This window comes from Aotus nancymaae, unplaced genomic scaffold (genome assembly GCF_030222135.1).
Source record: "Aotus nancymaae isolate 86718 unplaced genomic scaffold, 86718_ANA_hifiasm-v0.15.2.pri h1tg000089l, whole genome shotgun sequence".
Taxonomy (NCBI): Eukaryota; Metazoa; Chordata; class Mammalia; order Primates; family Aotidae; genus Aotus; species Aotus nancymaae.
In genome coordinates, this window is record NW_026988504.1 from 17,830,787 (window position 1) to 17,851,997 (window position 21,211).

Sequence of the window (21,211 nt, forward strand, 5' to 3'; positions counted from 1 at the left end):
TGGTTGTCTTAACTAATAAATGTGATTTTTCTCCCCATTCTCTCTCTTATTTATTTGCGTATAGGCCTCTTACCTGGTGTGAGTTCCTGAAAGTGGAAAACACCTGGCAGTAGTACCCAGCTTTGCAGTTAATTACTATATTTGCTTTCCAGCAATACTGTTTCACTTTCTAGCTTGCCTCTTTTTAAACCCTTGTACACACTTGTAAAGAACTGTTTCCTGAACCTGGTGCGGCACTTTACTAATGGTAAAAAGCTTTACTCCTAAGTTATATTAACTCAATTGCTAAGCTGTTACCCACTCTTAATCAAATGGTAGTTTGGTAGTCTAGTGAAATAGAGGTGGTTCCTTTCTCCTGTACCTCTATCTTAAAAGGTTTCTGTAACTAAGTGAAGCTGGTATAAGAAATCATGGGCTTTGGAATCAAATTTCTTCCTTAGTCTGGGTATACAACTTTTCCACTTTCTGGGCAGTTCTATTTAAATAGAAATTGTAAAGTCAGAAACCTGTGATGTAATCATGGGTCTTTTAAAAAAGAGAAGTCTCATTGTTTTGATGACCCGGTAGAAGGGGCCCCTGGAAGAAATCGCAGATATGTTAACGGTTTTCTGTGCATCACCAAGAGGGCTTAAGACGTGTCTGGGCCCCTTGGTTTATTTCTCATGCATTTCCAGGTGAGGCAGATGCTGCCTGGGGACTGCCTTTGGCAAGCCACTGCAATAAAGTGACTACCACTACCCCTGTCCCAAAGCCCCACCGCGGCCTGGGTGCTTAAGCATCAAGAAAACGGCTCTGGGGTTAGCTAGGACCCCAGGGGGCGGCATTTGCTTAAGAGTTAAGGCCTGGGCTTGAAAACCACAGTCCAAATCACCATTTGTATATGCCTCAAGGTGAACTGCGTTCAGATTGAAATGTATCTATAGATGATTTGGATAACACGGAAATATTTTAATTTTCTGGATTGCCAAGCTGGGGAAGGAAGGTGAAGCTGATTTAAGTGGCTACGGCAGTTATAAATAGGTGGGAATAACCATTATTGGTGCTTAGGAGGAAAGAAATACTAGCAATTGGGAGTCTAAGGGGAGGAGCGCGAGGCGAAAAACGGCAAGCTACTTAAGAATCATCTGGACCGGCGTCCGCCATGGCGGGCGGGGCATGGCCGCGGCCGGAACGTAGTGATGCGCTTCCGGGGTGGGGCCTGCTGCCCGCAAGCACGCTCTTCGCCGTCGCGCGTGCGCTAGGACCTCCCTGGGTTCTGGTAACGGCGGCGGCGGCTTGTTGGGAGCCGCTGGCTGGTGGTAGCGAGTGCTGTTTAACTTCTGAGGGAGATGCGCTCTCTTGTAGCCGTCAGGGCCTGCCATAAGGTCTGCAGGTGCCTGTTGTCTGGGTTTGGGGGTCGAGTAGATGCTGGGCAGCCGGAGCTGTTGACGGAAAGGAGTAGCCCCCACGGAGGGCACCTGAGGTCGCATGCGGAACTCCAGGGCAACGGCGAGCATCCAGAAACCCCCGAGTCTGGAGAGGGAGGCGAGACGCTGCTAGAGATCTGTCAGAGAAGGCATTTCCTAAGTGGAAGCAGGCAGCAGCATAGCCGGAATTCTCTTCTGAGCGGGTGCCACCCCGGCTTTGGACCCTTGGGGGTAGAGTTGCGGAAGAACCTGGCCTCAGAATGGTGGACCTCGGTGGTGGTGTTCAGGGAGCAGGTCTTCCCGGTGGACGCCTTCCACTACGAACCAGGCCTTTCGCTGCACGGGGACAGTGGCTTCAGGTTAGTTTCTGCAGAAACTCTACGCGAAATCTTGCAAGACAAAGAGCTGAGTAAGGAACAGCTAGTAGCATTTCTTGAGAACGTATTAAAAACTGGGAAACTACGTGAGAACCTTCTTCACGGTATGCTTCACGATTTCATTCAAAACAAGTGTTGGGTGGAAAGGCGAGGCACTCTTGCTGGGTCTTGGGGATTGCAGCTGGTCCTTTATTCCCATGCAAAGGAAGTTAGCTAGTTCTCCTGTTTTTGAAGTAGTCGAGTATATTAACAGTGCTCTACCCTGGAGAAAACTGGTCCTCAAAGAATCTGTCCGAAGGATCTGGGAAGGCTCTCAATTTCACGGGGCAACTTTTGAACACAGTGCTGTAATTTACTGCAATGTAGTATAAGTGCATAAGGAACTACAAAGACATTTTGAACTTTTCTTAGATTTATTCTAAGTAGCAATGTTGGAGTTATAATTCTGAAACGATTTCATGTATATTATAGAATAAATCAAGGCCGGGCGCTGTGGCTCACGCCTGTAATCCCAGCACTTTGGGAAGCTTAGGCGGACAGATTACCTGAGGTCAGGAGTTCGAGACCATCTTGGCCAACATGGTGAAACCCCGTCTCTACTAAAAATACAAAAATTAGTCGGGTGTGATGGTGAGCGCCTGTAATCCTCAGCTACTTGGTAGGCTGAGGCAGGAGATTCACTTGAACCCGACAGGGGGACGTTGCAGTGAGGTGAGATCCCGCCACTGCACTCCAGCCTGGGCGAGAAGAGCAAAACTCCGTCTTAAAAAAAAAAAAATTGAGTTAGTGTTATTAGGAACCAAGATTTTCATTGTAAAAGAAGAGGTAACAAATATAAAAGAAGGTATGTGTAAACTAACGTTAAATATTAATTGGTAAATTAAAATTGAATATCGGTATAAACTCATGATTCTGTTTTTGAGACAGGGTCTCACTCTGTCACCCAGACTTGAGTGCAGTGGTGTGATCATGGCTTACTGCAGCCTCTACCCCCCGGGCTCAAGTGAACCTTCCACCTTAGCCTCCCAAGTAGCTGGGACTACAGGCGCATGCCACCACGCCCAACTAATTTTTGTATGTTTTGTAGAGATGAGGTTTTGCCATGTTGTTCAGGCTGGTCTTGAACTCCTGAGCTCAGGCAGTCCCCCGTCTTGGCCTCCCAAAGCGCTGGGATTACAGGTGTGAGCCACAGTGCCCAGCCTCATGTTTTTAAAAATATGTATTTCCTAACTTTCTTCATTGAAAGGGCCTAGAAGCAATGACCCTTAGTAGCAATGAATACACCTAGTTCCCAGATTTTGGTTTCTAAGCTGAAGCAGTACTGGGAGAAATGGCTGATTCCAGGTCTGGGGTTACGGAAAGTCCAAGGTGAGTTGGAAACACTTTATGTTACTAAAAAGCAAAGAATTGCTTGAAGACTAATGGGTCATATTAAAGGGTCACAGATGCTGTCTTGAGGAGGGCTGTCACTGTCTACATTTAGGACAGATTGAACATTAAGGTAAATATTAATGGTAATGGATTATAACACATTGGCTAAAATCTAAGAGTCAATAGGATTCATCAAAAACATAATTGATGCTAGAGGTGGTGGGGGGAAGAGACAGAGAAAGCTTATGTTTTTACAGAAGCTATGCAATAAATGTAGAAGGAAAGATACATTAGAAAATTCACCATTTCATGATATTGCAATCCCTGATATAATTGATTCAAGCAACAATCATCAGTGGATTCTAAAATATTGGATGAAGTACTGTTGGGGAGCAGAATATTATTAGGGAGTGGATATTTACTACCTTAACCAAGTAATCAAATTTGGTGTCATCAGTAGTGGCATAATTTGATAACATGCTCCTTCTGCTATGATACGATAAGATACACACATCAAATAGTATTTTGCTAAAAATGATTAGCCTAAAATAAATCACAAGGAAACAATCAGACAAATCCCAAATGTGAGATTATCTGTGACTAGCCTGGACTCAAATCAAAAGTCAGTGTCATTAATAGCAAAGTTAAGGGGGAAAGGAGGTAGGGGAAATGTTCTAGATTGAAAGAGATGAAAGAAACCTACTCAGAATGTAGTACATGAATCTTCATTGGAAAGAAAGAGAACAGTAAAAGATATTTAGGTGAAAATTGGAACAAATAAAATGTTAGCCATATGTTAGATTATATTGTGGTATTATGGTTAACTTTTTATGGTGTTATAACAGTATATAGGAAATATTTTTATTTTTAGGAGATGCATGCTGCAGTATTTGGGAGTGAACAAAAAGAAAAGTGGCAAAATGTTGATAATTGATGAATATAGGTAAAGGGTATTTTTTTTTAACTTTCTTGTAGATTTGAAAATCTTTTAAACAGTTGGGGTGAAACTACCTAGAATTATGTGGTGATCAATAAGATCTGTCTTTTTTTTTTTTCTTGAGACAGAGTCTCACTCTGTTGTCCAGGCTGGAGTGCAGCGGCATTATCACAGCTCACTGCAGCCTCAGCCTCCTAGGCTAAAGTGTTCCTCAAGGCACACACCACCATGCCTGGCTTGCTTTTGTATATTTTCAGAGATGGCGTTTTGCCACATTGCCTAGGCTGGTGTTAGAACTCCTGAGCTCAAGCAGTCCTCCAGCCTCAACCTCCCAAAGTGCTGGAATGACAGGCGTGAGCCACTGCGCCCGGCCAAGATCTGTCTTTATAGCTCCATGCTACTTGTACTGCCGTGTTAACATTATTACTCCTATTAATTTGTCTATTGACAAAAATGATTTGGGTTTATGAACTAGATGTATACAATTATTGATTTATCTTTTGACAGGTGCCTTGGAACACTATGTGAATTGCCTGGATCTGGTAAACAAGAGACTGCCTTATGGCCTTGCTCAGATTGGAGTGTGTTTTCATCCTGTTTTTGACACTAAGCAGATACTGAATGGTGGTAAAAGGTAGAAAAAGTGGCAAATAACTTGGCCTTGTATTTAAATAGTCAAGAACTAGTAATTTCCACTTGGGATAGATTATATAATTTTCTGATAAGCTAACTTTCTGATATTTTTGATATCTAAAGAATTGGTGAGAAGACTGAAGCTTCATTAGTATGGTTTACTCCTGTGAGAGCTTCAAACCAGTGGCTTGATTTCTGGTTACGTCATCGACTCCAGTGGTGGAGAAAGGTACTACAATAATTACCTTTAATTTAATAGTTAAGGCTGGTAGTGGTGGCTCACACCTGTAATCCCAGCACTTTGGAAGGCCGAGGCGGGAGGATCACGAGGTCAGGAGGTGAAACCCCGTCTCGGGTGTGGTGGCACGTGCCTGTAGTCCCAGCTATTCGGGAGGCTGAGGCAGGAGAATCGCTTGAACCCGGGAGGTGGAGGTTGCAGTGAGCCAAAATCGTGTCACAGCACTCTAGCCTGGGTGATAGAGAGAGACTCCGTCTCAAGAAAAAAAATGTAATAGTTAATAGATAAATTGTCTTAATGTGTCAATGGTAATTCTTCTGACATACACGAAATTTTATTTGATGTATATAGCTATCAATATGTTACACAAATAAAAAACTCTTTGTCATGATTTTCATTGTTCCAGATTACAAAGTTTCTTTGGTAAAAACATTTGTTGGGCTCGGATGTGTTTGTTGATTAGCCTTTCTGTATTAGGTAAAATTCAAAGCCCTTGCCTAACATTCCTTGCTGATGTAGAGTTTGACCCTTAACCGTTGTTACAGCTTCAGGTTTTGCTGCCTACCTCCATGAACTTTCCATATTAATCAAAATGGTTCTGTAATTGATAATCAAGTTTTAGTACACACTGAAGAGAAAAGAGTTGAAGTAAGCATTTTTGTCTTGCCATGTGTTAGGTTACCTTTTCCCGACTCAAAAATCCCCAAATACCCATTTAAACTGTGTGAAATAATCACAAGTAATTAAGAACTTCCCAGAAGGATAAGAATAAGGACTACATGATACTTTCTTCTTTATCCCATTTTAGTTCATGATTAACTTCCCCTCTTATTTATTGGCCATACAAAGACTAGATAACATCAGTATTTTCACTTTTATTTTATTTTTGTTTGTATTTTTTAAAGACATAGTCTCACTCTGTTGCCCAGGCTGGAGTGTAGATGCATGATCACAGCTCACTGCAGCTTCTTTTATTATTTGTAGAGATGAAGTCTTGCTCTCTTGCCCAGGCTGATCTTGAAGGCCTAAGCTCAAGCGATTGCCTGCCTTGGCCCCCCAAAAAGCTGGGACAACAGGTGTGAGCCACTGCGCCCAGCCAGTATTTTCACTTTTTAAAAATTAAATTTCAGCAACCCGTGTGGTCCCAGCTACTCTGAATCCTGAGGCAGGAGGATTGCTTGAGGCTAGCAGTAGGAGGCAGCGGTGAGCTATGACTGCACCTGTGAATAGCCACTGCACTCTAGCCTGGGCAACAGAGTGAGACTCTATCTCAAAAAAAAAAAAAAAATTAAACTCAATTTAAACATTTGTATTTGGGACTTGACTAGTTTCACACATTTGCTGCATAAAAAGTATCAGACAATTTAAATTCTTACAGATAATTATGAGAGTAGAGTTAAATTAGCAGTTATTTAAATACGTTAAGACAAACATAAATTTTCTTTTCCAGTTTGCTGTGAGTCCATCTAACTTCAGCAGCAGTGACTGTCAGGATGAAGAAGGCCGGAAAGGAAACAAACTTTACTACAATTTTCCCTGGGGAAAGGAGCCAATAGAAACCCTGTGGAACCTAGGAGATCGTGAACTTTTACACATGTATCCTGGCGATGTGTCTAAATTACATGTATGTTTTACCGTGAGCTCCCATGTATTTTTTACCCAGATTCTCTATAATTTCTGAACCATTTGAGAATAAAGTGCAAACATGGTGTCTCATTACCCCTTCTTACTTCATTGTGTATTTCTCAGGTGCAGAGACACTCACCTATATAACTACAATACAGCCATCAAAATCAGGGAATTAACAGTAATGCACTATTACCACAGAGCCCTACAAATTTAACTGATTATCTTAATAGTAGCCTCTATAGGTCCAAGATCATATCTTTCATGTAGTTGTCATGTGCCTTTACTTCCTTCAGATGAACAATTCCTCTTGTCTTGCATGACCTTGACATTTTTGAAGAGTACAGTCTAGTTAGTCTGTAGGACATCCCTTGGTTGGGATCTGTCTGCCGTTTGCACATGACTTAACGTATTTTTGCTGGGAGTACTGCAGAAGTAGCGCTCTCAGTGCATCATATTAGAGTGTTACTGGTGATGTTAACTTTTGTCTCTTAGTTAAGATGGTGTCTACCAGATTTCTCCAATGTAGAGCGAATAAATATTTTGTACTTATTAATTAGCTAGTAATAAGTTGTGGGCAGATACTTTAAGATGATGCAGATAATTTGTCACCAAATTTTGCCTTGCTAGTTGCAGCATCCATTGATGATTCTTGCCCAGATCAGTTATTACTATGAGGTTTGCCAAATGGTGATTTTTTTTTAAGTTTTTTTTTGATACAAGATCTCACTCTGTCACTCAGGCTGAAATACAGTGGTGTGGTGATAGCTCACTGCAACCTCAAACTCTTGATCCTCCTGCCTTAGCCTCCCAAGTAGCTAGGACTACAAGTGTGTATCACCACACTCAACTAATTGTTTAATTTTTGTAGAGACAGGGTCACATTGTGTTGCCTGGGCTCAAGCGATCCTCCTGCTTCATCCTTCCAAAATACTGGGATTATAGGTGTGAGCCACTGCACTCAGCCTCATAAGCTATTTTGTATATGTTTTTAGTTGATTTTACGGTTAACGTCCAAATAAAGTTTTAGAGAACAGTGAAGCAGACCAATAAAGGCTGAAAAACAGGATAGAAAAAATTTGTTCTGGATGGTGTGAGAAATCAGATACTTTTAGAAAAGAGTTGCCACCAGATATCTTGACATTGTTGGATGTCCAGTTTTCAAAAAATTAGAAAACATTAAAGCAATCTCTCTTTCTTTTTTTTTAAATAGGGATGGGATCTTGCCATGTTACCAGGGCTGGTCTCGAACTTCTGGGTTCAAGTGATCCCCTTCCCTTGGCCTCCCAAAGTGCTGAGCTTACAGGAGTGAGCCACTCTGCCCGGCCTAAAGCATTCTTCATACTTAAAGAATCAGATTTAGACTTTGTTTGATTCAAATCGTACCACAGAATCTTTCAGTACTCGAATTTCTCTCTTTTTTTTTGAGATGGAGTCTTGCTCCGTCACCCAGGCTGGAGTATAGTGGCTCGATCTCTGCTCTCTGCTCACTGCAACCTCCACCTCCTGGGTTCAAGTAATTATCATGCCTCAGCCTCCTGAGTAGCTGGGACTGCAGACATGCACCACCACGCCTGGCTAATTTGTGTATTTGTAGTAAAAATGGGGTTTCACCATGTTGGCCAAGCTGGTCTCGAACTCCGGACCTCAAGTGATTTGTCCGCCTTGGCCTCCCAAACTGCTGGGATTATAGGTGTGAGCCGCTGCTCCCAGCCCAGTGTATCTTTTTAAATATCAATTCTATAACTGTGCGAAATAAAACTGGTAGAATAGAGTCCCAGATACCAGAAAGTTTACTGCGTTTGAAGGCAAATTCTTGTGAAATCTTTTAAAGTATCCTATGCAGTTCAAATAGGTTTAAAATGTCAATACATATATGTATTAATGAAGAGTGCTTGAACATATATGTATTAATGAAGACTGGTTGAATAATAGAGGTTGAGGATTTAAATGTATGGGTTTTTTTTTTTCTTTTTTTGCTCTGCAACTCTAGCCAAAGGTGATTTTTTTTTTCAGTATTAAAAATATTACATGAATATCCAGGTTAACAATGATTTACAAAAAAAGAAAGATCAAAGTGCAACTGTTTTTATCCAAAACTTTAAAAATACCTACAACTGAAATTTTTAAGAAATTGGAAAAAATTTCTCATCAGGTTTAGAGGAGAAGTAGTAAGTCTATCAATACTTAATTTATATCATGTACTATGGTGTAGTTTATTTTCATAATTATAGCCTTAATGCAAAAAGTAAGTTTTTAAAAAATGTTTTTAATGAAAATAACTTTACATTTCAGAAAATTATACTCCAGACCCCTTTCCCTAAAGCACACCATTTTTTTCCCTAAGTCCTCTTTAGAACTTGTATAAATAGTCAGCAAACAATTTTTACTTAAAAGTATTACCTTTCTAAATACTAGTTCTCAGCTAGAGAATTAGTATTAATTAACTAATACTTTAATTTATATAATTATAATTTAAAAAATAGTCCCTAGGCCTGTGGAAAAAAAATTGATGCCTAGGTCCCACTCCAGTTGACTTCATTCAGAATCTCTGGGATAGAGCCCAACCAAGCACCATAGTTTTAAAATTCACATTTGAGCCTCACTGATTAAACCCTGAGCTCACTGAGAGCAGAGAATACATCTTGATCGTCTTTGTGGGCCCAATGCCTAGCACAGGCCTGGCAGAGTGGGTGCTTTGTAAAATGAAATACTACTTTTGTATTCTGATTGTGTAAGTCTAAAATAGGTACTTTTAAGAAAGTCCTGTGAAATGATTCTTTATTTTTCTTCTGTTTTTCTACGAAGGGCCGAGATGGACGAAAAAATGTGGTTCCTTGTGTTCTGTCTGTAAGTGGGAATCTAGACCGAGGCGTGTTGGCCTACCTCTATGATTCTCTCCAGCTGACGGAGAACTCCTTTACAAGAAAGAAAAATCTTCAGAGAAAGGTGCTGATATTTCAGAGATAGACTTAAGAAACTAATTTTTTTTTCTTTTTTTAATGTTAGTATGCTTGGTTTCCTACATAAACTCTGAATAATAAATTTAGTGCATGTAGTGTAAGCATTTCTCAGTTTTTTTAGAATCTGGCCACAGGAATAAGAATCAGGTTCTCACAGAATAGAACAAGGCATCCCTAGTGAGTAATCCCAAAGGCATTTCTGTTTAATCGTGAACAGACAGCTGTCTCTATGACTCCTAGCCCCTGAACCTTTCCATTGGTGGCTTCCGTTTATATCAGAAGCCAAAGCATTGGTACATAGGAGGAAGAAAGACCCGGATCAGGGAGACCTGTGCTGTTGACCTCTCTGCTGCCCCCGGGATCTGGCTTCTGGTCTTGTTCCACATGGCTGGTCCCTGGATCAGAGGAGCTAGCTTCGGGCCTGGAAAGGCTGGTTTTAGTGCATGAACATGCAGTTGGAGCATGTTTATGGGTCGAAGAAAATCAAGAGAGAGGAGAAGTTGAAGTTATAGGAGAGAAAATAAAGGACTTATAGGGCAAGATGAAGAAAACAGGAGGGGTCAGGATGGGATCAAGAGCCCAAGTAGAGGAATTTGTCTTGAAAAGGAGTTTTTTGAAACATCAGGGAAGAAAAAAAGGATAGTGAGATATATAAAAAGGCTACTTGGGCTTTTTGGCTTTTATTTTTATTTTTTTTAATTTTTAATTGAGACGGAGTTTCGCTCTTGTTACCCAGGCTGGAGTGCAATGGCGCGATCTCGGCTCACCGCAACCTCCGCCTCCTGGGTTCAGGCAATTCTCCTGCCTCAGCCTCCTGAGTAGCTGGAATTACAGGCACGAGCTACCGTGCCCAGCTAATTTTTGTATTTTTTTTTTAGTAGAGACAAGGTTTCACCTTGTTGACCAGGATGGTCTCGATCTCTTGACCTCGTGATCCACCCGCCTTGGCCTCCCAAAGTGCTGGGATTACAGGTGTGAGCCACAGCGCCCGGCAGGCTTTTTGGCTTTTAAAGAACATTTTGATACTTTCTATTTTCTCAGGGAGTTAGGAGGTGCTATTATTACTTGAAATATGGATGAGTGGGGGTTTAAATGGCATGAGTGGGAAATAGTCATACACCCTTTGAACATAAAAGGAAGCTGCCCCAAATAAAAAGTTATGGCTTTTTTTGTTTTTTTTTTTGAAATGGTGTCTCGCTCTATTGCCAGGCTGGAGTGCAGTGGCTCGATTCCAGTTCACTGGAACCTCTGCCTCCTGGGTTCAAGCGATTCTTCTGCCTCAGCTTCCTGAGTAGCTGGGACTACAGGCACGCGCCACCACGCTAGTTTTTGTATTTTTTAGTAGAGATGGGGTTTCACCATGTTGGCCAGGATGGTCTTAATCTCTTGACCTTGTGATCCGCTTGTCTTGGCCTCCCAAAGTGCTGGGATTACAGGCGTGAGCCACCACGCCCGGCCCCAAATCAAAAGTTTTAACAAGTGATGTTTGAGTTTTCAGCTGGGATTGGGAACCATGAGTTTGTAGGAAACTGCTCTGCTTAGTTATGTGATTTATTATACATTGTTCATTTAGCCTGCTATAGCTATAGAGAAGTCTGATTATATAATTGGTCTCAGGGATGGGGTTTAGAAATGGTATGTAGCAAATAAAGGGATCCTTTCTTTTTCTTGTACTCTACTTCCAAACCATCAGCAAATCGTGTTTGACTCTAACTTCAAAACATATCCTGAGTCTGACCACTTTCTAGCCTGTCTACTACTACCACCCTGCTATAAGCCGCCACCACCCCTCCTCCCCCGATAGAGTGGCCTTGTTAAAAGGTACATGTTATGTTGCTCCTCTGCTCAGAACACTCCAGGAAAGCTTCTCATCTCAGGAAAAACAGAAGCCCTCTTTTTGATCTGCTGTTCTTCACCTCACTCAGTCTGCTCCAGCAGCACCGACCTTGCTGTTTCTAGAACATGCCAGGGATGCTGCCAGCTCAGAGCCCTGTCATTTGTATTCCCCGTTGCCTAGAGTGCTCTTTCTCCATCATCCACATCTTGTCACCCCACCTTCTTTCGAGTGTTCGATCAAGTGTCACCTCAGGGAGAGGACCTTCTCTAACCACCTTACTAACTTTAGCCAGCCTGCCCCTTGCCAGCATCTCACATCTTCTTCCTTTTTTGGCACCTACCACCTTCACATGTATTATTTACTTTATTATTTTTATTGTCTGTTTCTCCCTGCCATGAGGGGCAGAGATTTTTGCCCCTAGCACCTAGAACTGTTCCTGGTATCAGAGATTAAAATGTTTGTTGGATGGATTAATGAATGAGAAGAGGAGGCTGGGCAGAATGGCTCACACCTGTAATCCCAGCACTTTGGGAGGCCAAGGTGGGTGGATCATTTAGGACAGGAGTTCGAGACCAGTCTATCTGGGCAACATGGCAAAACTCCGTCTCTACAAAAAAATACTAAAACTAGCCAGGTGTGGTGGCATGCACCTATAGTCCCTGCTACTTAGGAGGCTGAGGTGGGAGGATGGTTTGAGCCCAGATATGGGGGTTGCAGTGAAGCAGTGAGTGGAGCATTCTAGCCTGGGCAACAGAGCCAGACCCTGTCTCAAAAAAAAAGCAAATAAAATAAGTTTAAAAAGTTTTTAATTCAAAAAATATATATAAAAAGAGAAGAGCAGTAGGTTTTGAGAAGAGAGAAAAAGTCAAAATGCTAAGCCGCGTGGCTCAGGCTGGAAGGATCCAAAGTGATGTTTGGAAGAAGTATTTTGACTGAGGGAGTTGTCAGAAAATGGGAGGGGGTCTCAAGTTAATTTCTTTTTCTTTTTTTTTTTTTTTTTTTTTTTGTGTGTGTGTGAGACAGGAGATCACTCTGTTGCCCAGACTGGAGTGCAGTGGCATGATCTCGGCTCACTGTACCCTCGATCTACTGGGTCAAACATTCTTCCCACCTCAGCCTCCTGAGTAGCTGGGATTACAGGCATATGCCACACCCAGCTAATATTTTTTTTTATTTTTGGGGTAGAGACAAGGTTTCACCATGTTGCCCAGGCTGGTCTGGGATTGCTGAGCTCGAGGAATCCACTTGTTTCAGCCTCCCAAAGTGCTGGAATTACAGGTGTGCACCATCATGCCCAGCCAAATTAATTTCTTTCTGCCAAACATCTAACTGGAGAAATCTGGGGGCAGCTGAATATGTTATTACATGGTGTTTTTATGACTTCAGCTAACTTCTATTTTCACACAGAAAATTGGAACTGTTAAGAAACTGTGTTGTTAATATTTGTGTTACATTTAAACTTGTGTTTTTTTAAACAAACTGCTTTTTCACCTTTTCCTATCTTCTTCCCCCATTAAATGCCTTAGGTACTTAAACTTCACCCTTGTTTAGCCCCTATTAAGGTTGCTTTGGATGTAGGAAGAGGGCCTACATTGGAACTAAGACAGGTGAGTTAAATGAGTTTAAATGTCATGATTTTAATTACAGATTGACTATTACCTGAAAGGCTTTGGACCAGGACTGTTTTGGATCTCGGATTTTTTGGGTATATTTGCATCTCTGATCCCAAAATTCAAAATCTTAACTGTTCTAATGCGCATTTCCTTTGAACTCAAAAAGTTTCAGGTTTTGGAGCATTTTGGATTTTGGATTTTCTGATTAAGGATGTTCAACCTAACCATTACTCTAAGTAAACTTGATAGCTTGCCATTTAAAATTTTATTTTGATTCATTTGCTTTTTAAAATGTTTTATTTTGTCTGGCCAACATGGCGAAACCCGGTCTCTACTAAAAATACAAACATGAGCTGGGTATGGTGGTGTGTGCCTGTAATTCCAGCTATTCAGGAGGCTGAGGCACAAGAATCATTTGAACCTGGGAGGCAGAGGTTGCAGTGAGCTGAGATCGCACCACTGCACTCCAGCCTGGGTGACAGAGCAAGACCTTGTCTCAAGAGAAAAAAAAAAAAGGCTTTAATTAAATAATGAACTGTGGGTAAGTACTGTGATTATATATAATTTGAAGTGTGTTAAGCTGAATGCAATTCAGTGGGTTTGCTGTTCATGCCCATTCATAGTTTCATTTTATTAGTGAGCTGAGTATACATAGGAATTAAAATATTTGTACAGATGTTAGTGAATTATTTCTTTCCCTTTTGAACTTTTTTTCTTTTTTGAGACAGAGTCTTGCTCTGTCACCCAGGCTGGAGTGCAGTGGCATGATCTTGGCTCACTGAAACCTCCACCTCCTGGGTTGAAGCAATTCTCCTGCCTCAGCCTAACAAGTGGATGGGATTACAGGCACACACCACCACCACCACACATGGCTAATTTTTTTATATTTTTAGTAGAAGGTTTAACCATGTTGGCCAGGCTGGTCTCAAACTCCTGACCTCAAGTGATCCACCCATCTCAACCTCCCAATGTGCTGAGATTACAGGCGTGAGCCACCAAGCCCAGCCTTTCCCCTTTGAACTTAAACACTTTTGGTAACTGACTATATTCAAATATTTGAGAGCTATCATTTTATTTTGATTTTTCTAATCTGTTCTAATTATTACTCTTAAGAAAGGCCAAGGGGAATGGCTTTCATTTCGTTCCAGAGACTCCTTCAGCAGTCATCATTTCTGTCTGGGTAATTCAGACCCAGCCCAGACCTGAATGCAGACACTAAAAACATTTAAAGACTTTGAGAGTCCCCCAGCTTATTGATCCTGGTTCCTTTGGAGAGAGGTCTGGGAAGACAGGAGATAGTGAACTCAAAGAAGAAGATAATGGCTTATGTCCCATATTTCCTCCCAGGGTATGGCAGTCTCGCTGATACTCTTATAGCTAGGAAGCTCCTAGGGTGCTGTAGCTCACCGTTTAGTAATGTCTGGAGAGATTTGTGGTTGTCATGGAGTTGGAGGGTGCTGCGAGCCTCTCATGGAGGCCAGGAATGCTGCTAAACACCCTGTGTCAGCAGTGCCAGGGTGCAGAACCCTGCTCTGGAGTGTCAGTGCTTGACTGTTAAAGGGGTTTTACATTTTGCTTTGTTTTACTTCCCTATTGCTTGTTTTTTGTTTGTTTGTTTGAGACAGAGCCTTGCTCTGTCGCCAGGTGCCAGGCTGGAGTGCAGTAGCGCGCTCTCGGCTCAGTGCAGCCTCTGCCTCCCGGGTTCAAGCAATTCTGCCTAGCCTCCCGGGTAACTGGGACTACAGGCACACGCCACCACGCCCAGCTAATTTTTTTGTATTTTTAGTAGAGACAGGGTTTCACCATGTTGGCCAGGATAGTCTCGATCTGTTGACCTCGTGATCCACCCACCTCGGCCTCCCAAAGTGCTGGGATTACAGGCTTGAGCCACCGTGCCCAGCCATTGCTTGTTAAGAAAACAGTAAAGTTTCCAGTTAAGGCTTTGTCTCCAGCATTTCAGTTCAGTTGGTCCATCAGTCTCTTCTTGAAACATTTTCCTTGGCTGACTTCTGGAGTCCCGCTCTCCTTTTCCTTATGCTTTTTCTTTCCTGGCTCTTCTGCCTCATCCTGACTTGGTGGTATACCTGGGGCTCAGGTCTCACCCCTCAGATGAGGGCTCTGAGTTCATACAGCCCTTTGGATCTCCTGCTTTTTTTCCGATAGAATCTGTTGTAATTTGTTTGTGTTTTGAATGATACCAAGGGTAATAAAAATTCTTATTTGGTATACAAATTTCTCAGAAGATTAGCAGTTAGTACGCGGCTTTGCAGTGCTTAATTTTTTCATTTTCAGAAGTATATGATTTGGGGCCGGGCGCGGTGGCTCAAGCCTGTAATCCCAGCACTTTGGGAGGCCGAGGCGGGTGGATCCCGAGGTCAAGAGATCGAGACCATCCTGGTCAACATGGTGAAACCCCGTCTCTACTAATACAAAAAATTAGCTGGGCACGGTGGCGCGTGCCTGTAATCCCAGCTACTCAGGAGGCTGAGGCAGGAGAATTGCCTGAACCCACGAGGCGGAGGTTGCGGTGAGCCGAGATCGCGCCATTGCACTCCAGCCTGGGGTAACAAGAGCGAAACTCCGTCTCAAAAAAAAAAAAAAAAAAAAAAAAAGAAGTATATGATTTATAAAGTATATGATATGGAAGTTATAAACATTAATATCACATAATTAAACATACCCATTTTAGAGGTTGAAGAGGGTGATTTGTGGCTTCACAAAAATAGGACAGTCATTCTAGCTATCGTTATTTCTTTCGTATTGAAGTTTTTCTATTTCTTTCTAGGTTTGTCAAGGGCTGTTTAATGAATTACTAGAAAATGGGATTTCTGTGTGGCCTGGTTATTTGGAAACTATGCAATTCTCATTGGAACAACTTTATTCAAAGTAAGAATTGTATTTTCATTAAAAAAATGTACCCAGAGTTTTTGATGATGTTTCTTTATGATAACAGAAACAAATCTCTTCTAAATATATATATGTATTATATAATTTAAAATTATTCCTCACTTTCCCTTTTACAGAACTATGTGTACTTAGTTAATTGCTACAGCAGGGAACAGTATTCAGCAAGTATGTTTGAGCACATGCTATGTGTACTTCCAATACTTAATGTCATGAAGTATGTATACCTCAGCTTATCCACTTATGGATGAAAGTATGTACGTAGAGAGCATGTGTTGAATCAAGACTGAAAGAACATGAGTGGAATGCCTTTCCTTGCGGCATTGTGGTCCATTCTGAGACTGAGTGGAAGGGAATTCTATTCTGGAGGGATGGTGTATTCTAGTCTTCTTAGGGATTGGCACTTCTTTTCACCCAATTGCTCAGGACAGAAACTGGCTATCATCCGTAACTCCTCCTTCTTCCTTATTCTCCACATCCAGTCCATCACCAAATGCTGTCAGCTTGCCTCCTAAATGTATCTCAAATCCATCTCTGTCTTCGCTGCCACTACCCAAGTTAGAGTCACCAATATCTCTTGCCTGGATTTTTAAAATAATCTCCTAATTGAGCTCTCTGTGTCTAGTCTTACCCCATGCTATTTCATTAACTGTTGTTTTTAAATGAAGTAATCCATTCTTGTTATTTTTTAAAACTTTTTGTGTTGAATACATATCTTTTGGGTGAAAAGTTGTGAAGCTTTGTGTTTTGATCTTCAGTTATCTGAAAACTTGCTAAAATACACCTTCCAGGCTGGGCACAGTGGCTTTTGCTTGTAATCCCAGCACTTTGGGAGGCCAAGGCGGGCAGATTACCTGAGGTCAGGAGATCAAGACCAGCCTGGCCAACATGGTGAAACCCTGTCTCTACTAAAAATACAAAAAGTTAGCCAGGCGTGGTGGCTTGTGCCTGTAGTCCTAGCTACTTGGGAGGCTGAGGCAGGAGAATTGCTTGAACCCAGGAGGTGGAGGTTGCAGTGAGCTGAGATCAAGCCACTCACTGTATTCCAGCCTTGGTAACAAAGCGAGACCTCATCTCAAAAAAAAATACACCTTCCAGATGATGTCCAAAGAAAAATAGTTTTCTATAATTAGAGCATCTAATGGTTTTGTTATGTGTAAAATGAAGGGGCAGCACTTGAACTTTCTTGTCTTCTCAGGTTCTAAAATATTATCCTTTGAGCCATGTGGACATTATCAAGTTTCAGTTGTTCTTTATATGGTAAAGGTTTTATTGTACCAGGATATTTTTATGAAAATATTAAACACCTACTCTGTTTTATGCACTTTGATATAGTAGTGAACAAGATAGAAAAATTTACTACTCTTTTTAAGCTTATATTCTAGTAGGACAAAATAGACAATAAATGAGTAAACAAAGAAATAAAAGGTTTCTGATGGAGTCCTACAGAGGAAATAAACAGTAATGAGATAGTGTGACTTGGCAAGTATACAGAAGGTCAGCCGTGCATCTGTCTGTTTGGTTATTGCTGAACTAGAAGCTGTAAGTTAGCATACTCAGTTATAAATGAAGCATGATTTTGGTATAATTTGTTACACCAAACTGCATCTTTTTAATAATACTGTATTGTAAGAGATGTTGATCTAAAATAATTGTTCTTAGGCTGCATCCAAGAACCAAAAGGCTGAGGTTATTATGAGGTTCATCTGTGATATCACCTCAAAATGATGTGTTGAGGTATGGGTGTTTATTTCTCAGATTTTATTTTCTTTTATGACTTTTCAGCTCTAGCAACAAATTAGAAACTGTCTGAAAATTTTACTTTGAATATGATTCAGAAACTTTAAAAATGTCGGGTTTTTTTGGTCCAGCCGTGAAGCGCCCTGACTGAGTTTGTGACTCATGAGAGGGCATGGACACTGAATTATAGCTGGCAATGCGGGGGAGTTTATCATTTACGTTTGTGCTCATGTGTCTGTTTAAATACTTTTTTTTTCCTTAGGTATGATGAAATGAGTATCCTCTTCACAGTTTTGATTACTGAAACTACTTTGGAGAATGGATTAATACATCTGAGAAGTAGAGACACCACAATGAAGGAAATGATGCATATATCCAAATTAAAAGACTTTTTGATCAAGTATATATCATCGGCTAAGAATGTATAGGTTTTTATAATTGTATAATAAATATTCTTCTCTCCGAATTTGGTTGTCTTAGGTTCACTTAGATTTTTTTCTAGCCCCTTTGCACTTATGAAGTGGACATTTGCGGTGCTTGCTTTCATTAAGTGTTTATATTTTTGATGTCTTGCATTGTATCAGGAATATGTTCAGCTACAAGAAACAAAAGTCTATTGGATTAAGCAAATTGGGGTTTGTTTTTCTCATACACAAGAAATCTGGACGGTAGACTGTCCAAAGCTAGTATTACTGTTTCTATAGTTACAGTATTTCTGTTCTGCCATCTTTAGTACACTGGCGTTTACAATTGTTGCTTCAGGATGGTAGATGGCTGCTGTATTTCCAGCCTTCTTATCATTCTAGTTAGGAGAAGAGTTAAAGAGATAAGAGCTAGTCAGCCAAGACTCTTGCCTTTTAAATTAGAAAAGTTAAAGCTTTCCAGACATCCCACTGGGAAGATGTCTTTACATCTCATTGGTCAGAACTAAATCACATGATAAATTCTAGACAAATCATTATCCAAGGGAATGAAAATGATCTGATTTAGATCAAACACAATTTATCCCTTGAGGCTGCAATAGTGTCTTACTCTCTTAGAAATGGGCTTTGTTATCAGGTCTTTGTGGAATCTGCCGCATCTATACTGTTGGATATCAAAAATTAACCTAAAACTTTTAAAACTAGAACATTTGTGGATTTTTGAAAAACAAACTGAAATGTATGTTAGATATAAGACAGGAAGTAAACTGCAATAGATGACACCTATTGTTTACTTCCTGTCTTATATCTATGTTTATAAGAAATCTTTAAACTTTTATGTGTTGATATGATTGTATAAAATATCCCATTATTAACAACTTGATAAAAATTCCAACTGATCATGCCTGTAAAATATTTCAAAAGTTTGGCTAATTTGTCTTAATTGACTTGACTTTCTAGGTTTTTCTCTCTTTTTTAATTTTAATTTTTTTCTGAGCCTCAAGCAGTCCTCCTGCATTGACCTCCTAAAGTGTTGGGATAACAGTTGTGAGCCACTGCATGTAGGCTTGTTTTGATTATTTTGTGCTTGTTTTTTTATTATGGAGAATTTTAAAAACAGACATATAATTAATAGTATTAATCCTATGTACTGATCACCTAGCACCAATAACAATCAACCTTTGGCCAGTCCCACCTCATCTAATACCACCCTTCCATATTATTTCAGTTATTTATTTAAATTTACTAATTAAGAGACAAGGTCTCACTATGTGCCCAGGCTGGTCTCAAACTCCTGGGCTCAAGTGATCCTCCTGTCTCAGCCTCCCAAAATATTGGGATTATAGGCGTGAACCACCTCACCTGGCCTCCTTCCATTTGATTTCAGGCAGATAGCAGATACCATTTCATCTCCAAATATTTAAGGATCTTTTGTTAATAACCACAACGCTATTATCACATTCAAAAAAATTAATACTAGATGATATCAAGGAATTATTGACAATTTTCTTGGGTGTGACAATAGTATGCTTATATTTTTCTTTTAAAAAAAATCCTTGTCTGACAGATACATAAGTATTTTGGGGTGAAATTATATGGTATCTGAGACTTGCTTTATAATTCTCGTGTTTAAAAAAACTTTTTTAAGTGGTGGGAGATGAAGTAAGAATAGCACTGAGTTGTTGAAGCTAGGTGATTGGCACATAGACCCCGGGGTTCATAGTATGTGCCATTTTGAGAATTTTCATAATAAAAACAAAAAACTCTTTACTATCAAATATTCACTTAATTTCCAGTTGTCTCATAAATTCATAAAGTTTTGTACTGTTTGTTTTCATCAGGATCCAAATAAGGTCCATACATTGAGATTAGTTAGGTCTTTTAGTCTTTCTTATTCTATAAAATCAGTCTCTCTCTTTTAAGAAACTTGGTTATTTATTGCGGGGTTTTCCACGGTCTGGATTTTGCTTATTGCATCTTTGTAATAGAGTTTAACCTGTTCCTCTCTGTATTTCTTGTAGAATGGTAGTTGAATGCAGTGGCTTGATCAGCTTCAAGTTCAATTTTTTGGGCAAGCTTATTTCACAGGTTGTTGTGTACTTTCATTAGGAAGATTAAGACATGGTAGTGTCTTGGCCAAACACGGTGGCTCATGCCTATAATCCCAGCACTTTGGGAGGCCGACGGGAGTGGATCACTTGAGGTCAGGAGTTCAAGACCAGCCTGGCCAACATGGCGAAACTCCATTTCTACTAAAAATACAAAAATTATCCGGCCACGGTAGTGATAGTATTGTCTGGTTGTTTCTCTTTTGGGGTTGCCAGCAACCATTGATTAATACCTCAATTGGTGAGTTCATTAAAAATTGTAAAATGGTGATATTCTGATTCTGTCTGTCTGCTTTGTTTGCTAGAGTACTTCTATAGAAAAACTTCTCACTGAGTATTTGCTTACCTAGAGGTATGGGAATGGTAGGATAAATGCTGGATTCTTTTTTTTTTTTTTTTTTTTTGACAAAGTGTCTCACTTTTATGACCTCAAGCTGAGAAAATATTTCTTAATCTGGACGAATACACACACCCAAATGCGCGCATGTGCACGCGCGCGCACACACACACTAATCATAAAGGAAAAGATAGGCAGGTTCTTAAAATTAAGACTTATTTTCATCAAAAGTCACTATTAGAAGTTAAAAAAAAAAAAGGTCCAGAGTGGGAGACAACTATTTTAAAATAAGAAAAAAACACCCCAGAAGAAAAACAGTTGGATCCAGAAACAGGTATTTAATCAAAGAAATCCAAATGACCTATAAGAAAAGGCTGGCTGAGCGCGGTGGTTCGCGCCTGTAATCCCAGCACTTTGGGAAGCCGAGGCAGGCAGATCACCCGATGTCAGGAGTTAAAAGACCAGCCTGACAACATGGTGAAACCCTGTCTCTACTAAAAATACAACAATTAGCTGGGCATGGTGGTGTGTGCACCTGTAATCCCAGCTACTCGGGAGGCTGAGGCAAGAGAATTGCTTGAACCCAGGAGGTGGAGGTTGCAATGAGCTAAGATCATGCCACTGCACCCCAGCCTGAGCAACAGAGTGAGGCTCTAAATAAATAAATAAATAAATAAAACAACTGACAGTGCCAGTGTT

The 21,211-nt window shown here is 40.6% G+C and overlaps 1 protein-coding gene across 2 annotated transcripts; it reads left to right on the forward strand.

The window, feature by feature from the left end:
- Positions 1–1,237: 1,237 nt before the first annotated feature.
- On the forward strand, positions 1,238–18,111 carry POLG2 (DNA polymerase gamma 2, accessory subunit). Of its 2 annotated transcripts, XM_012453880.2 has the most exons (9): positions 1,238–1,887; positions 4,599–4,725; positions 4,848–4,953; positions 6,413–6,586; positions 9,397–9,537; positions 12,915–12,995; positions 15,787–15,887; positions 17,568–17,642; positions 17,908–17,997. In XM_012453880.2, the coding sequence occupies exons 1-8, from the start codon at positions 1,329–1,331 to the stop codon at positions 17,602–17,604; spliced, it is 1,326 nt and encodes a 441-aa protein (XP_012309303.1). In that variant the 5' UTR covers positions 1,238–1,328; the 3' UTR covers positions 17,605–17,642; positions 17,908–17,997. The 2 variants fall into 2 exon arrangements, with proteins under 2 accessions (XP_012309303.1, XP_012309302.1); XM_012453879.2 differs by lacking the exon at positions 17,568–17,642 and having other exon boundaries at positions 17,908–18,111.
- Positions 18,112–21,211: the final 3,100 nt, after the last annotated feature.

What these genes read in the sequence shown, in the direction of transcription:
- POLG2 (XM_012453879.2), top strand. Translation starts at nt 1,329, where the DNA reads ATGCGCTCTCTTGTAGCCGTCAGGGCCTGCCATAAGGTCTGCAGGTGC. An exon ending in ACGTGAGAACCTTCTTCACG is followed by an intron (nt 1,888 to 4,598) that starts GTATGCTTCACG and finishes ATCTTTTGACAG; the next exon opens with GTGCCTTGGAACACTATGTG. An exon ending in CTACATTGGAACTAAGACAG is followed by an intron (nt 12,996 to 15,786) that starts GTGAGTTAAATG and finishes ATTTCTTTCTAG; the next exon opens with GTTTGTCAAGGGCTGTTTAA.